Source organism: Mustela putorius, unplaced genomic scaffold (genome assembly GCF_011764305.1).
Source record: "Mustela putorius furo isolate JIRA1106 unplaced genomic scaffold, ASM1176430v1.1 tig00000698_pilon_pilon_pilon, whole genome shotgun sequence".
NCBI classification, from domain to species: Eukaryota; Metazoa; Chordata; class Mammalia; order Carnivora; family Mustelidae; genus Mustela; species Mustela putorius.
Window position 1 is genome coordinate 776,888 of NW_025421449.1, and position 12,460 is coordinate 789,347.

The window sequence follows — 12,460 nt, forward strand, 5'->3', positions numbered from 1 at the left end:
CAAATAAATAAATAAAATCTTTAAAAAAAAAAAACAAACAACAATTTTTTGAGATATATGTTAAAATGCACAGATTTAGGATATACACCAGTTTTCCCCCTACATTATTAAGTTTTATTTATTATTATTTTAAAAATTTTTTATTTAAAATAAATTTAATTAACATATACTGTATTATTAGTTTTGGGGATAGAATTTAGAGATTCAGGAGTTGCATATCATACCCAGCGCTCATTATATCAAGTGCCCTCTTTAAAGCCCGATCTTTCTCCCCAACATTGTTTGAAAGATTTTATTATTTTTAAAATTTTTTAATTTTTATTTTATTTTATTATTTTTTAAAGATTTTATTTTGTTATTTGTCAGAGACAAAGAATCTAAGGAGTTGGGGAGCAGCAGGCAGAGGGAAGAGTAGGGAGTCCGATGTGGGATTCAGTCTCAGGACTCTGGGATCATGACGTGAGCTGAGGACAGATGCTTAACCGACTAAGCAACCCAGGTGTCCAAAATCAGATTTTTACAGTGAACACTCATATAACCATCAGTTAGCTCTACCATTAGTATTTTACTATATTTGTTTTATCATTTAGCTACTTATCCTTATATCCATCTTTTTTTTAATTTCTTTCATATTGCAGAAATGAGCATAGTTCCTCATAAGTACTTTAGCTTGCATATTGTTAACTAGAGCTCAATATTTACAGATTTTTTAAGGCAAAATTAACATAAACTGTATAATATGTACAGTTGAGTGTCTGTACGTGCATGATATTGTGCAACCATAGCTTCTTTCCACTTCCAGAACACTTCATCACCCCAAAAGGAAACCCCGTATCCATGAAGCAGTTAGTTCTTCCATTCTCCCTTTTTCCTAGCCCCTGGCATCACCAGTCTGCTTTCTGTCCCTAGGGACTTAACTATTTTGGTTACTTCATATAAATGTAATCCTATAATATGTGACCTTTTTATGTTTGGCTTCTTTTAATTTGTATATTTTTGAGGTTCACATAATATTTATAGTTTTTAAAATACAAGATTTAGATACAAAAAACTCCAGAATTTTAAGTGCACTTGCTTTAGTTTTGACAGATTCATGACACATGTATTACCCAAACCCCTTACCATCATCCCAGAAATTTCCCTCATGCCCCTGCTCAGTCAAGTCCCCCATCCAGGGATAGCCACTGTTCTGACTTTTTTTTTCTCTTCTTTTTTTTTTTAAGTGGGTGTGGAGCCTACTTAAAAACCTGGGGCTTAAACTCATGACCCTGAGATTGAGACCAGAGCTGAGATCAAGAGTCAGCTGCTTATCTGACTGAGCCACCCAAGTGACCTTGTTCCGAGTTTTTTCTGCGGTAGATTAGTTTTGCCTATTCTAGAACTTTTTTTTAACTAAAGACTTTATTTATTTATTTGACAGACAGAGATCACTGGTGGGGCAGGGGGGAAGCAGGCTCCCCGCTGAGCAGAGAGCCCGATGCGGGGCTTGATCCCAGAACCCTGAGATCATGACCTGAGCTGAAGGCAGAGGCTTAACCCACTGAGCCACCCAGGCAACCCACCTAGAACTTGATATAAATGGAATCCTGTGTGTATTCTCTTCCTGTAAGGCTTCATTTACCTAGCATATGTTTTGACATTAATCCGTATTGTTGCATATATCAATAGTTGATTGTTTTCTCTTTTTTTAGTTCCTTTTAATTATTGAATAGTATTACATTATATTAATATACAACAGTTTGTTTATCCTTTCACTTATTGATGGCCATTTGTATATTGTTTTTAAGTTGGGGTTGAGGAGAATTGAATTACTCTATGCCAAAAAGGCCAATTCTTGAACAGATAGAAAAAATACTTACAAAATAAGTCTTTTTTCACTAATTTTTATGAAACAGATACTTGATATTTTCTTTCCTCAAAGCATTTGGCTATCCAGTGCCATTGGTCTCAAAGGCCAGCAGTTATTGGAGATGTCCTTCAAGTCTACAGTGGGTCTGAAGGGAGGGCTATTATTTTCTGTGAGACCAAAAAGAATGTAACTGAAATGGCCATGAATCCACATATAAAACAGGTAAGTATTTTATCATGCTTTCTCTAATTGAGTTTATAGGATGATTGTTTGAACAAAAATACTGTCCTTTGTGGACTAGTTTTGGTAGTCTTTTTTTTTCTTGGAGAGAGAGATGGGCGGTGGGGAGAGAACATGGGTGTGGGGGCAGAGAGGGAGAGGGAGAAAGAGAATCCCAAGCACACTCTATGCCCAGCGTGAAGCCCTGAAAGGGGCTTGATCTCACAATCCTGAGATCATGACCTGAGCCAAATTCAAGAGTCACTTAACTGACTGAGCCACCCAGCACCCCAAGATTGTCATTTTTAGAATTGAGTCTACTTCAGAAGGAAGTTATAGCCAGCCTGTCATGGTCTTTAAGTCAGAATGGAAGTCTTGCTCGTTTTCATGAGAAGGCTTTTTTAAGATTTTGCATAATGAGATCTTGAAAACACAAAGGTTGAAACAAAATGAGTTTCTATGTGTAAGAGGGGGTAATATTCACAAATATTTATTGAATGAATGGATCAGAATACTAAGTCCATGTCTTTTCTTTTAACTTTTTTTTTTTTAATATTTTATTTATTTATTTGACAGACAGCAAGAGAGGGAACACAAGCAGGGGGAATTGGAGAGGGAGAGGCTGGCTTCGGCTGAGGCTTGATCCCAGGTTCCTGAGATCATACCTGAGCCAAAGGCAGATGCCTAATGACTGAGCCACCCAGGCACCTCTTCTTTTAACTTTTTATAGTAGAAAATTTTAAACATACACAAAAGTTGACAGTCTAATGAACCTTGCATATTCATTCTCCAGCTGCAACAATTACCTTATTTTATCCACTGCCCACTGACTTCCTGCTCCTGAATTATTTTGATGCAAACCATAGATAACATATTATTACATCCCTAAATATTTGGGTATGTGTCTCTAAAAGAAAAGAACTGCTTGTTTGTTTTTTTTAACGCAATACTGTTTAAAATTAACATTTAAAATTAACAGTAATTAGTATCTCCAAATGTCAGGTAGTGTTCAGATTGTCAGTTACCTCATGATTGCTTTGTTTTTTTCTTTTAGAGTTTTTGTCTTGAATCTGGATCCAAATATTTATAAATTGTGTGACTTCATTAAATCTCTTTAATATATGGCTTCCTTTCTCATCTATTTTTTTTTAAAGATTTTATTTATTTATTTGACAGAGATCATAAGTATGCAGAGAGGCAGGCAGAGAGAGAGGGGGAAGCAGGGAGCCCGATGTGGGACCCAATACTAGGACCCCAAGATCATGACCTGAGTTGAGGGCGGAGGCCCAACCCACTGAGCCACCCAGGCTCTCATCATCTGTTTTTTTCTTACAGCTTTTTTTGTTGTTTAAGAAACCAAGTTTCCATAATCTAGAGTATTGCTTCCTTGTGCAGTCATTTAACATGTACCTCTGTCTTCTGTATTTTCTGAAAATTCAGGTTTGTTTGTTTAATTAGGGCAAAACTATGTTATAGGAGTAATAATGTGTAGTTCTTTCTCTTTTTGTGATATTAACATCCACTGATAGTAAGGCTGTCAGTTCTTATGTCAGTGTCTGTCCAATCATTTTTGTTGTCTGTGACTTATTATCTAGTAGATTCCTGAAGAAGGGCTTATGGAAATAATACTGCCTTTTGATAATAGCATGTTTATAAATTTATACCTGGAAACCATTTGGCTGCATATTAAAATTCTTGGTTCATATTTTCTTTCTTCAGTATCTAGAATATGTTTTGCCATTGTTCTGGGGAGTGAAGCATGCTGGAAAAAACCTAATTCCAGTCTGATTTTTTTTCTCCTTATAAGATTTTGCCTTAGGGCAAAATTTAAAAATCTTTAAAAATCAGGGATTCCTGGGTGGCACAGGTTAGGCGTCCAGCTCTTGGTTTTGTATCAGGTTTTGATCTTATGGGTTGTGAGATTGAGCCCCACATCAGGCTCTGCACTCAGTGGGAAGTCTGCTTGAAAATTCTCTTCCTCTGCCCTTCCCCACACTCGCACAGGTACTCTCTTTCTCTAGAATACATAAATCTTTAATCAGTAGTGTTATTAGAATGTATTTTGTACTAAAAGAATGTATTTGGTATTGTTCTTGGTTATGTTTTGTGGGCACACTATAGCATCAAATATATTTAATATTTCAGCAGAATTTTCTTGAATTACAATTTTTTTGGTGTTTGGTTTGTCTGATTGCTTTTTTTTTCTCCCTTTAGGGACTCTTTATGGATGTTGGTTTCTTTTTTTTCCCTCTTTGTCACTTGACCTCAAATCCTTTTCATCTCTATTTCACTTTTTCAGGATTTCCTTTTTTTTTTTTTTTTTTTTAAAGATTTTATTTATTTGACAGACAGAGATCTCAAGTAGGCAGACAGGCAGGCAGAGGGAGAGAGGAGGAAGCAGTCTCCCTGCTGAGCAGAGAGCCCAATGTGGGGCTCTATCCCAGGACGCTGGGATCATGACCTGAGCCGAAAGCAGAGGCTTTAACCCACTGAGCCACCTAGGTGCCCCAGGATTTCCTATTTTTAAGGCATTAGCTCTTATGTTTGCTCAGTCTTGTATTCCTTCCAGTAAAGTCTTCGTTTGTGAAGTCTTTATTTCTGTTTCTTTGTTGAGTCATTTCATGTCATTTTTTTGTTTTTCTCATTTTGATTTTTCTTGTTCTTTCTTACATCATTTAAAAATTTCTCTCAGCTTATTCAGAAATATGCTATACTTTCCATTTGTTTTATGGGGGTGCCTTTCTAGAGCTCTTTCATGATTTGTGGGGATATTACTCGCTTATTCTTTTTCCCCTCTCCTGGTTACTTTTTGTGGGATTCAGCTGTCTTTTTTTAAATTACATTTTTAATTTTAATTCCAGTATAGTTAACATACAGTGTTAAATTATTTCCAGGTGTCCAGTGTAGTGATTCACCAGTTCTGTACATTAGTTAGGGCTCATGATGATGAGCATCTTTAATCCACATCATCTATTTCAGCTCTCCTCCAGTTCTGCTCCCCTCTAGTAACGAGACGTTTATTCTCTATAGTTAAGAGTCTCTTTCTTGGTTTATCTTTCTCCCTTTTTTCTCCTTTGTTCGTTTGTTTTGTTTCTTAAATTCCACATAGGAGTAAAATCATATGGTATTTGCCTTCCCTGACTCATTTTGCTTAGCATCATACTCTCTCACTCCATCCGTGTTGCAAATGGCAAGAGTCCATCCATTCTTTTTTTATGGCTGGATAATATTCATTGTATGGCTGGATAATATTCATTGTATGTATAATATTCATCCGTGTTGCAAATGGCAAGAGTCCATCCATTCTTTTTTTATGGCTGGATAATATCCATTCCTCTGTCAGTGGACACTTGAGCTGCTTCCATAGTTTGGCTGTTGTAAATAATGCTGTAATAAACATAGGGTGTATCCCTTTGAATACAGTGTTTTGTATTTTGGGGTAAATATCCAGTAGTGCAGTTTCTGGATCTTAGCGTAGCTTAGGTAGACTTTATTTTTAACTTTTCAAAGAACCTCCATACTGTTTTCCACAATGGCTGCACCAGTTTGCATTCCTACCAATAGTGCGCAATAGTTCCCTTTTGTCTACATCCTTGCCAGCACCTGATGTTTCTTGTGTTTTTGATTTTAGATATTCTGACAGTGTAAGGTGATATTTCATTGTAGTTTTGGTTTGCATTTCCCTGGTGGTGAGTGATATTCAGCATCTTTTTATGTGTCTGTTGACCGTCTGTAATGTCTTTGGAAGAATGTCTGTTCATGTCTTCTGCCCATTTTTTAATTGGTTTTGGGTTTATTTATTTATTTATTTATTTTGGTGTTAAGAACTTTATTCTTTTTTTTAAGAAATTTATTCTTTACTGTTGCTCATTTTTAGGTGAAATTAATTTTTTTTTTTTTTTTTTTTTTTTTTTAAGATTTTGTATTGTAATCTCTACACCCAGTGTAGGGCTCCACCTCACAACCCTAAGATGGAGTGTTGTGTGCTCTACTGACTCTATGAGCTTTAAATGGGCAGGCATGGCAGAATAGTTTTCAAGCTTCATAGCTCTAGAGCTGCTGCTTCTGTTACTGTTTGGTATGTAAATTATATCTCAATATAAAGCTGTTAAAAAAAAAAAATCTCCCACTTTCTGAGCTCTGGCTGTCTTTTCCCTCACTTTTATCTCGATCTTCTCTTCCTTTGCTTCTGTGATCCCTGGCTTCCTCAATTTGGATCCCAGATCCAACCCTTTCTCCTTATTATGGACCTTTGTCCTGGCAAGGAAGCATTGGCGTGTAAATTTTGAAAGTTCATAAAGGGTCCAGGCTGCTCCAGCCTCTTTTAGACCTTACTTCTGGTTCCTTATAATCGCCCTTCAGTGTACAAAATCTTTTCTGCTTTCAGCTGCTATCCTTAAATTGGTCCATTGTGCTTTCTAGGGAGTATCTGTTCTTAGGACCAGCAGATCTCCCCCTTGCCCCATATATATAAGTCTTGTCTCTACCTGTTCGTGTTTTGGAAATCTTATGAAAATACTTGTTTCTTACTTTTGTCCTATATGTCTGTGGATTTTTAAGTTTGTTGTCCTAATTGCCCTGCTTGTTTTTATGTGGGAACTGGAGATTCAAAGACTATGCTGTTAATATCTTCCCCAGTATCATTTTAACTAATTGTCTAGTTTTAGCTTTATATATGGTATACATGGACGACCACTGGTAAATAGTGAAAGTGATCGAGGGTAGTTGATTTACTTTTTTTCCTTTTATACTTCTTTAGAACACTGAGCAGCAGTAGTGTTGCAGAAGTTATTGTTTTGTCCCGTAGGGAGGACCTGCCTTGCTGCAAAGGCTGGCTGAGAATTCCCTTCTTACTAATGAGCTTCTATGGTTGAGAGCAATGCAGTTTCTCTTCTGCTGGTTTACTATTTAGGTAAAAAGTAGTAATATATCATTATAGGGGATACAGGATTTTAGGGACTAAGGGAAGAACTTTAGTGGTTTCTTTTTTTTTAATTTTTGATTTTTTTTCTTAAAGTCAGTTTTTACCAGAACAATGCTTTCTTAATGCTGAACAGTCACATGCATACATACACACACCCACACATGCATGCCCACAAACTTTTGGAAAATGATTTACTCATAAGTTGGAGATCTGGAAACCGTCACCGGTATTATAAATGTATTATGTCACTTCTTAGGACTAGTTATCAAGTGAGAAATTCAGTGTTGTATCAAATTTTTAAAAAGTAAATTTGAAGGGGCTAGGGGGATGGGGTAACTGGATGATGGACATTGGGAAGGGCATGTGATGTAATAATGAGCCCAGGGTATTGTACAAGACTGATGAATCACTGAACAATACCTCTGAATCTAGTAATACATTATAAGTTAATTCATTGAATTTAATTTAAAAAATTTAAAAAGTGAATTTGAAAATTTCACAATGGAAAACCATCCAATTTATTTTAAAGTTTTTTTTGTTTTGTTTTGTTTTTTTTTTTTATGACTTAAAAACCGCAGTAAGGCAGTGTTCCTTTCTTGAAAATTTCTCTTACGTTGGGTTCTGCGATATCACAGAGGTTTTCTTCCCTCTCCAGCTAACATTTCTAAGTTTTGTTTAGGTCTTTTTGTATTCTTGTACGTACTTCCAGTATTGGCATTCCTACAGATCTCCTCCCCTTACCAGGCCTTGCATCTTCTCACTATGTATTCTTCCTGAGCATAGTGACTAATATCACAGACTTCGGAGTCAGACATATTAGGGTTTAAATCCTAGTTATATTACTTACTAGCTATGTAACCTTGAGCAAGTCACTTTATGTTTCTTTGCCCATGTTTCCCTTTTAAAGAGTGATATCAATGGGGGACCTGGGTGGCTCAATCACTGAAGTATCTGGTTCTTGATTTCAGCTCAGGTCATGATCTCGGTGGTGGGATCAAGACCTCCCCGTCAGGCTCCACAGAATCCCCATTTGGGATTCTGTCTCTGTCCCTCCCCACTCTGCTCACATGCGCATGTGCACGCTGTGCGCACGCCCTCTCTCAAAATAAATAAATAAATAAATAAAATTAATAATAAGCTTTTTCCACTTTTAAGGCTTAAGTGAAATCATTTATTTAAATTAACACAATGCATTTCTTATAGCAAGCAGACAGTAAGTATAGAAATAAAGAAGTATAGCTACATATATAGATGGGTATAACTAATCCCTCCTATGGCTCCTGTGCATGTGCTGATAATCTCTAAATCTTTCTTCAGGTTAGCTCTGTCTCCAGAATCTAGACCTGTGTTTATCTTACTGGCCACAGACACCCCAACCCATTACTGGGCACCTAAAATTGAATTTATTCTTTTCTATTTTCTTTTTTTTTTTTTTTTTTTTTTTAATAATTTTTTTTTTTTTTTAAGATTTTATTTATTTATTTGACAGAGAGAGATCACAAGTAGAGAGAGAGGCAGGTAGAGAGAGAGAGAGGAAAGCAGGCTCCCTGCTGAGCAGAGAGCCCGATGCGGGCCTTGATCCCAGGACCCTGAGATCATGACCTGAGCCGAAGGCAGCGGCTTAACCCACTGAGCCACCCAGGCGCCCTCTTTTCTATTTTCTTATACCCACTCTGTCTCCAATATTCCCTATTCTTAAATGGTATATCTAGCCATAGACTAAGTCAGAAATCTACACATCACTCTTGACTTTTCTTCCTTGCCCCAAAATAGGTCAGATTGTTCTCCTACAAATGTTCTTTGCCTTGGAGTACCTGGGTGGCTCAGTCTATTGAGCATCTGTTCAGTTAATTACGAAGTATTTTTGGATTCTGTCTCCCATGATTTAAAATGGTTTCTTTCCTTTTTTTTGGTAAGATTTATTTATTTTAGAGAAAGCAAGTACAAGTGAGAGTAAGGGTAGGGGCAGAGGCAAAGACTCTTCAAGCAAGCTCCCCGTGACCCATGAGATCAAGACCTGAGCTGAAACAAAGAGACGCCTAACTGACTGAGCCACCCAGGTGCCCTTAAAATGGTCCATTTCTTTCTTACTACTATTTCAGAAGCTTGAACTCTGGAAGTCATGTGTAATATTTCTTTCCTTTATATTTCATTTCTCCTCCCCTTACCAGGCCCCCCCGATTTCATCTACCAATAGTTCTTGAATTCTTTTATGGCCTAGCCCCTACTTACTTTCCAGCTTCGTCTTATTGTACCTTCTCCTCATTCTGCACGCTCTCCATACTTGCCATGTTTCCTGTCATCCCAGGGCTCTTAAACTTACAGTCTTCCTTGCCTAGCAACTCCTACTCATCTTTCAGATAGAAGTCCAGAGTACCACTTACAAGGAATTCTTCCTTGCCCCAAAATAGGTCAGATTGTTCTCTTACAAATGTTCTTTGCCTTGGAGTACCTGGGTGGCTCAGTCTATTGAGCATCTGACTTTTTTTTTTTTTTTAAGATTTTATTTATTTATTTGACAGAGAGAGAGAGTGAGCGCGCACAAGTAGGCAGAGCAGCAGGCAGAGAGAGAGGGAAAATCAGGCTCTCTGTTGAGCAGGGAGCCTGATGTGGGGCTTGATCCCCTTGATCCCAGGGGCTTGATCCTTCTAGGACCCTGGGATCATGACCTGAGCTGAAGGCAGAGGCTTAACCAGCTGAGCCACCCAGGCGCCCCTGAGCATCTAACTCTTGATTTCAGCTCAGGTCATCATCTCAGGGTTGTGAGATCAAACCCTGTTTTGGCTCCATGTGGAGCCTGTTTGGGATTCTCTCCCCCTCCCTCTGCCTCCCCACTTTTCCCTCTCTCTACAAAAAAAAAAAAAAAAAAAAAAAAAAAAAAGATAAATGCTCTTTGCTTAGATTGGTGCAACATTGTTTAAACTTGTTGGCTAAATTTGTTTGCATGCCTCATTATTTGATTAATTTCCATCTCCCCTGCCAAAGTATAAAGAGGATGGGCAGGGGGCAGTCTCGTTTTTTGTTTGCCATTTTATCCTTAGTGCTCAGCATGTTGTAGATCACTAAATATTTATTGAATGGGTAGATGGTCATTGCCACTGCCTTGGCGAGGCCACTGATACCTCTTTTGGATTTCTGCAACAGCCTGCTACCTGGGTCTCCCTAGCTTTTGCCTTGCCCTTTCCTAATACAGTCTTTACATTATAATCAGAGTATTCCTTCAGTGATGCAAGTATGTTCAGGATACTCTCCTGCTTCCAATCATTCAGTTGTTTCGTGTTGTCCACAGGATAAAATCATATTCCTTTTCTTTTTTTTTTTTAAAGATTTTATTTATTTACTTGAGAGAGAGACAGTGAGAGAGAGCATGAACGAGGAGAAGGTCAGAGAGAGAAGCAGACTCCCCATGGAGCTGGGAGTCCGATGCGGGACTCGATCCCGGGACTCCAGGATCATGACCCGAGCTGAAGGCAGTCGTCCAACCAACTGAGCCACCCAGGCGTCCCAATCATATTCCTTTTCAACCTCATCTCTTATCACTTTCCCCTTTCACACTGTGGTTCAGCAATACTTGTATATTTGTAGTTCCCAGACACAGTGTTTATGTATGAATTTTTTTCTGCCCAAAACTCCCTAGCCTCCAGCTCATCCTTCTGCCTACTAGTTCCTTATGATCTGTCCGGTCTTACCTTCAGTGCTGCCTTCCCCTTAAACAGAATTAAGTTAGGTTTCTTTTTTTTAAAAGATTTTATTATTATTTATTTATTTGACAGAGAGAGAGATCACAAGTAGGCAGAGAGGCAGGCAGAGAGAGAGGGGGAGGCAGGCCCCCTGCCAAGCAGAGAGCCAGATACGGAGCTCGATCCCAGGACCCTGAGATCATGACCTGATCCGAAGGCAGCGGCTTAACCCACTGAGCCACCCAGGTGCCCCTTAAGTTGGGTTTCTCTCTCAAATATTCTAGTAGTGCCCTGTACCTGCTTATCGTACATATCATACTGTATTGAAAATGCCTGTCAACTTGTCTGTCCTAGGGCTGTTTCTTTGTGATTGTTCGAGAATCTGGTGCATAGCAAGTACCTGGTGAATTCACTCATGAATACATTAGGCTTAGTTACTAAGCTTTAGATATGGTTAGGGTTAAATCATTGTTATGAACCCTTTGAAACATTAAAAAAATTTTTTTTAGGAATTTTATTTATTTTAGAGAGAGCAAACAGAGGAAGAGGCAGAGTGAGAGGGAGGAAGAGTGTCAAGCAGAGTCTGCACCAAGCACAGAGCCTGACATGGGGTTCGATCCCAGGACCCTGAGATCACAACCTTAGTGGAAACCAAGAGTCAGCTGCTCAACCAGCTGCACCACCCAAGCACCCCTGAACTTTTAAATTTTAATAGCAGCTAGCATGCTAGGAAACTTGTTTGTAATAGAAAAATTATTTGCAATACAAGTAGAAGATAATATATAAATTGTTTAAAAATCGGTTCAGTGTTATTAAATATTATGGAAATGTAAATTAAAACATTAGCAAATCATTTTTGCCTATTAGATTCACAAAAATTATAACAATTCATAATATAGAGGGTAGGTAGGGTATGATAAACCAAAGACTCATAAATGTTAGAGTAAATGGGCACAACTTTTTTTTCCCTTAAGTTTATGTATGTATTTATTTAAGTAATCTCTACACTTAACGTGGGGTTCGAGAGCCCTGCGATTGAGAGTTGCATGCTCTTCCCAGTGAGCCAGCCAGGCGCTCCCACTCCCAGAACCTCTTCTTACAACACGGTTTTGCAATAGCTATTAAAATGTTAAATGTCCATAATTTTTTATCTAGAAATTCACCTTCTAGATATGTGTCCTACTAAAATACACATATACCGGGGACGGGAAGGAGGTCCAGGGATATCAGTGCGATGTTGTTCATTGTAGTATTGTTTCTAAAGGTGAAAACTTGGATATGACCCAAATGGTCATAATAAGATATTGCTAAAATAAATGGTACTATATCATATGATGAAATCATATAGTTTTGAAAAAATGAAGTAGGGTTATATTTATAGATGTGGAAAATGGCTAAGATAATTTGTAAAGCAGGTTTCAAAACATTATGTAGTGTGATCCCGTTTTCTAAGTAAATACATAAAAGTGTATGCTGTTACAAGTGGGTTATGTGTGTATGTGTGTGTATGTGTTTTTAAAGATTTATTTACTTATTTGAAAGAGAAAGAGCATAAACAGAGGGAGAGGGAGAAGCAGGTTCCCTGCTGAGCAGGGAGCCCCACATGAGCCTCTATCCCAGGATCCTGGGATCATGGCCTGAGCCAAAGGCAGACGCTTGCTTAACCCACTGAGCCACCCAGGAGCCCCTGTTTGTGTGTTTTAAAAAAAATCTATCTGGAGAAATATTCCCCAAACTGTTAGTGAATTATTAGGAGGCTGATATTAAGGAAAGCTTTTACATTTTATG

At 38.0% G+C, this 12,460-nt stretch overlaps 1 protein-coding gene across 3 annotated transcripts in view; it reads left to right on the top strand.

Moving 5' to 3' along the window:
- Window positions 1-12,460, top strand: part of DDX50 (DExD-box helicase 50) — a 37,236-nt gene that overhangs the window by 14,619 nt on the left and 10,157 nt on the right. For 2 of the 3 annotated variants that reach the window (XM_013044317.2, XM_004769551.3), the window contains one exon: window positions 1,922-2,071. The exons of the other annotated variant lie outside the window; for it this stretch is intronic. In XM_013044317.2, coding sequence (XP_012899771.1) covers window positions 1,922-2,071 — 150 coding nt within the window. The remainder of the gene's footprint in view (window positions 1-1,921; window positions 2,072-12,460) is intronic. 3 annotated transcript variants of the gene reach the window in all.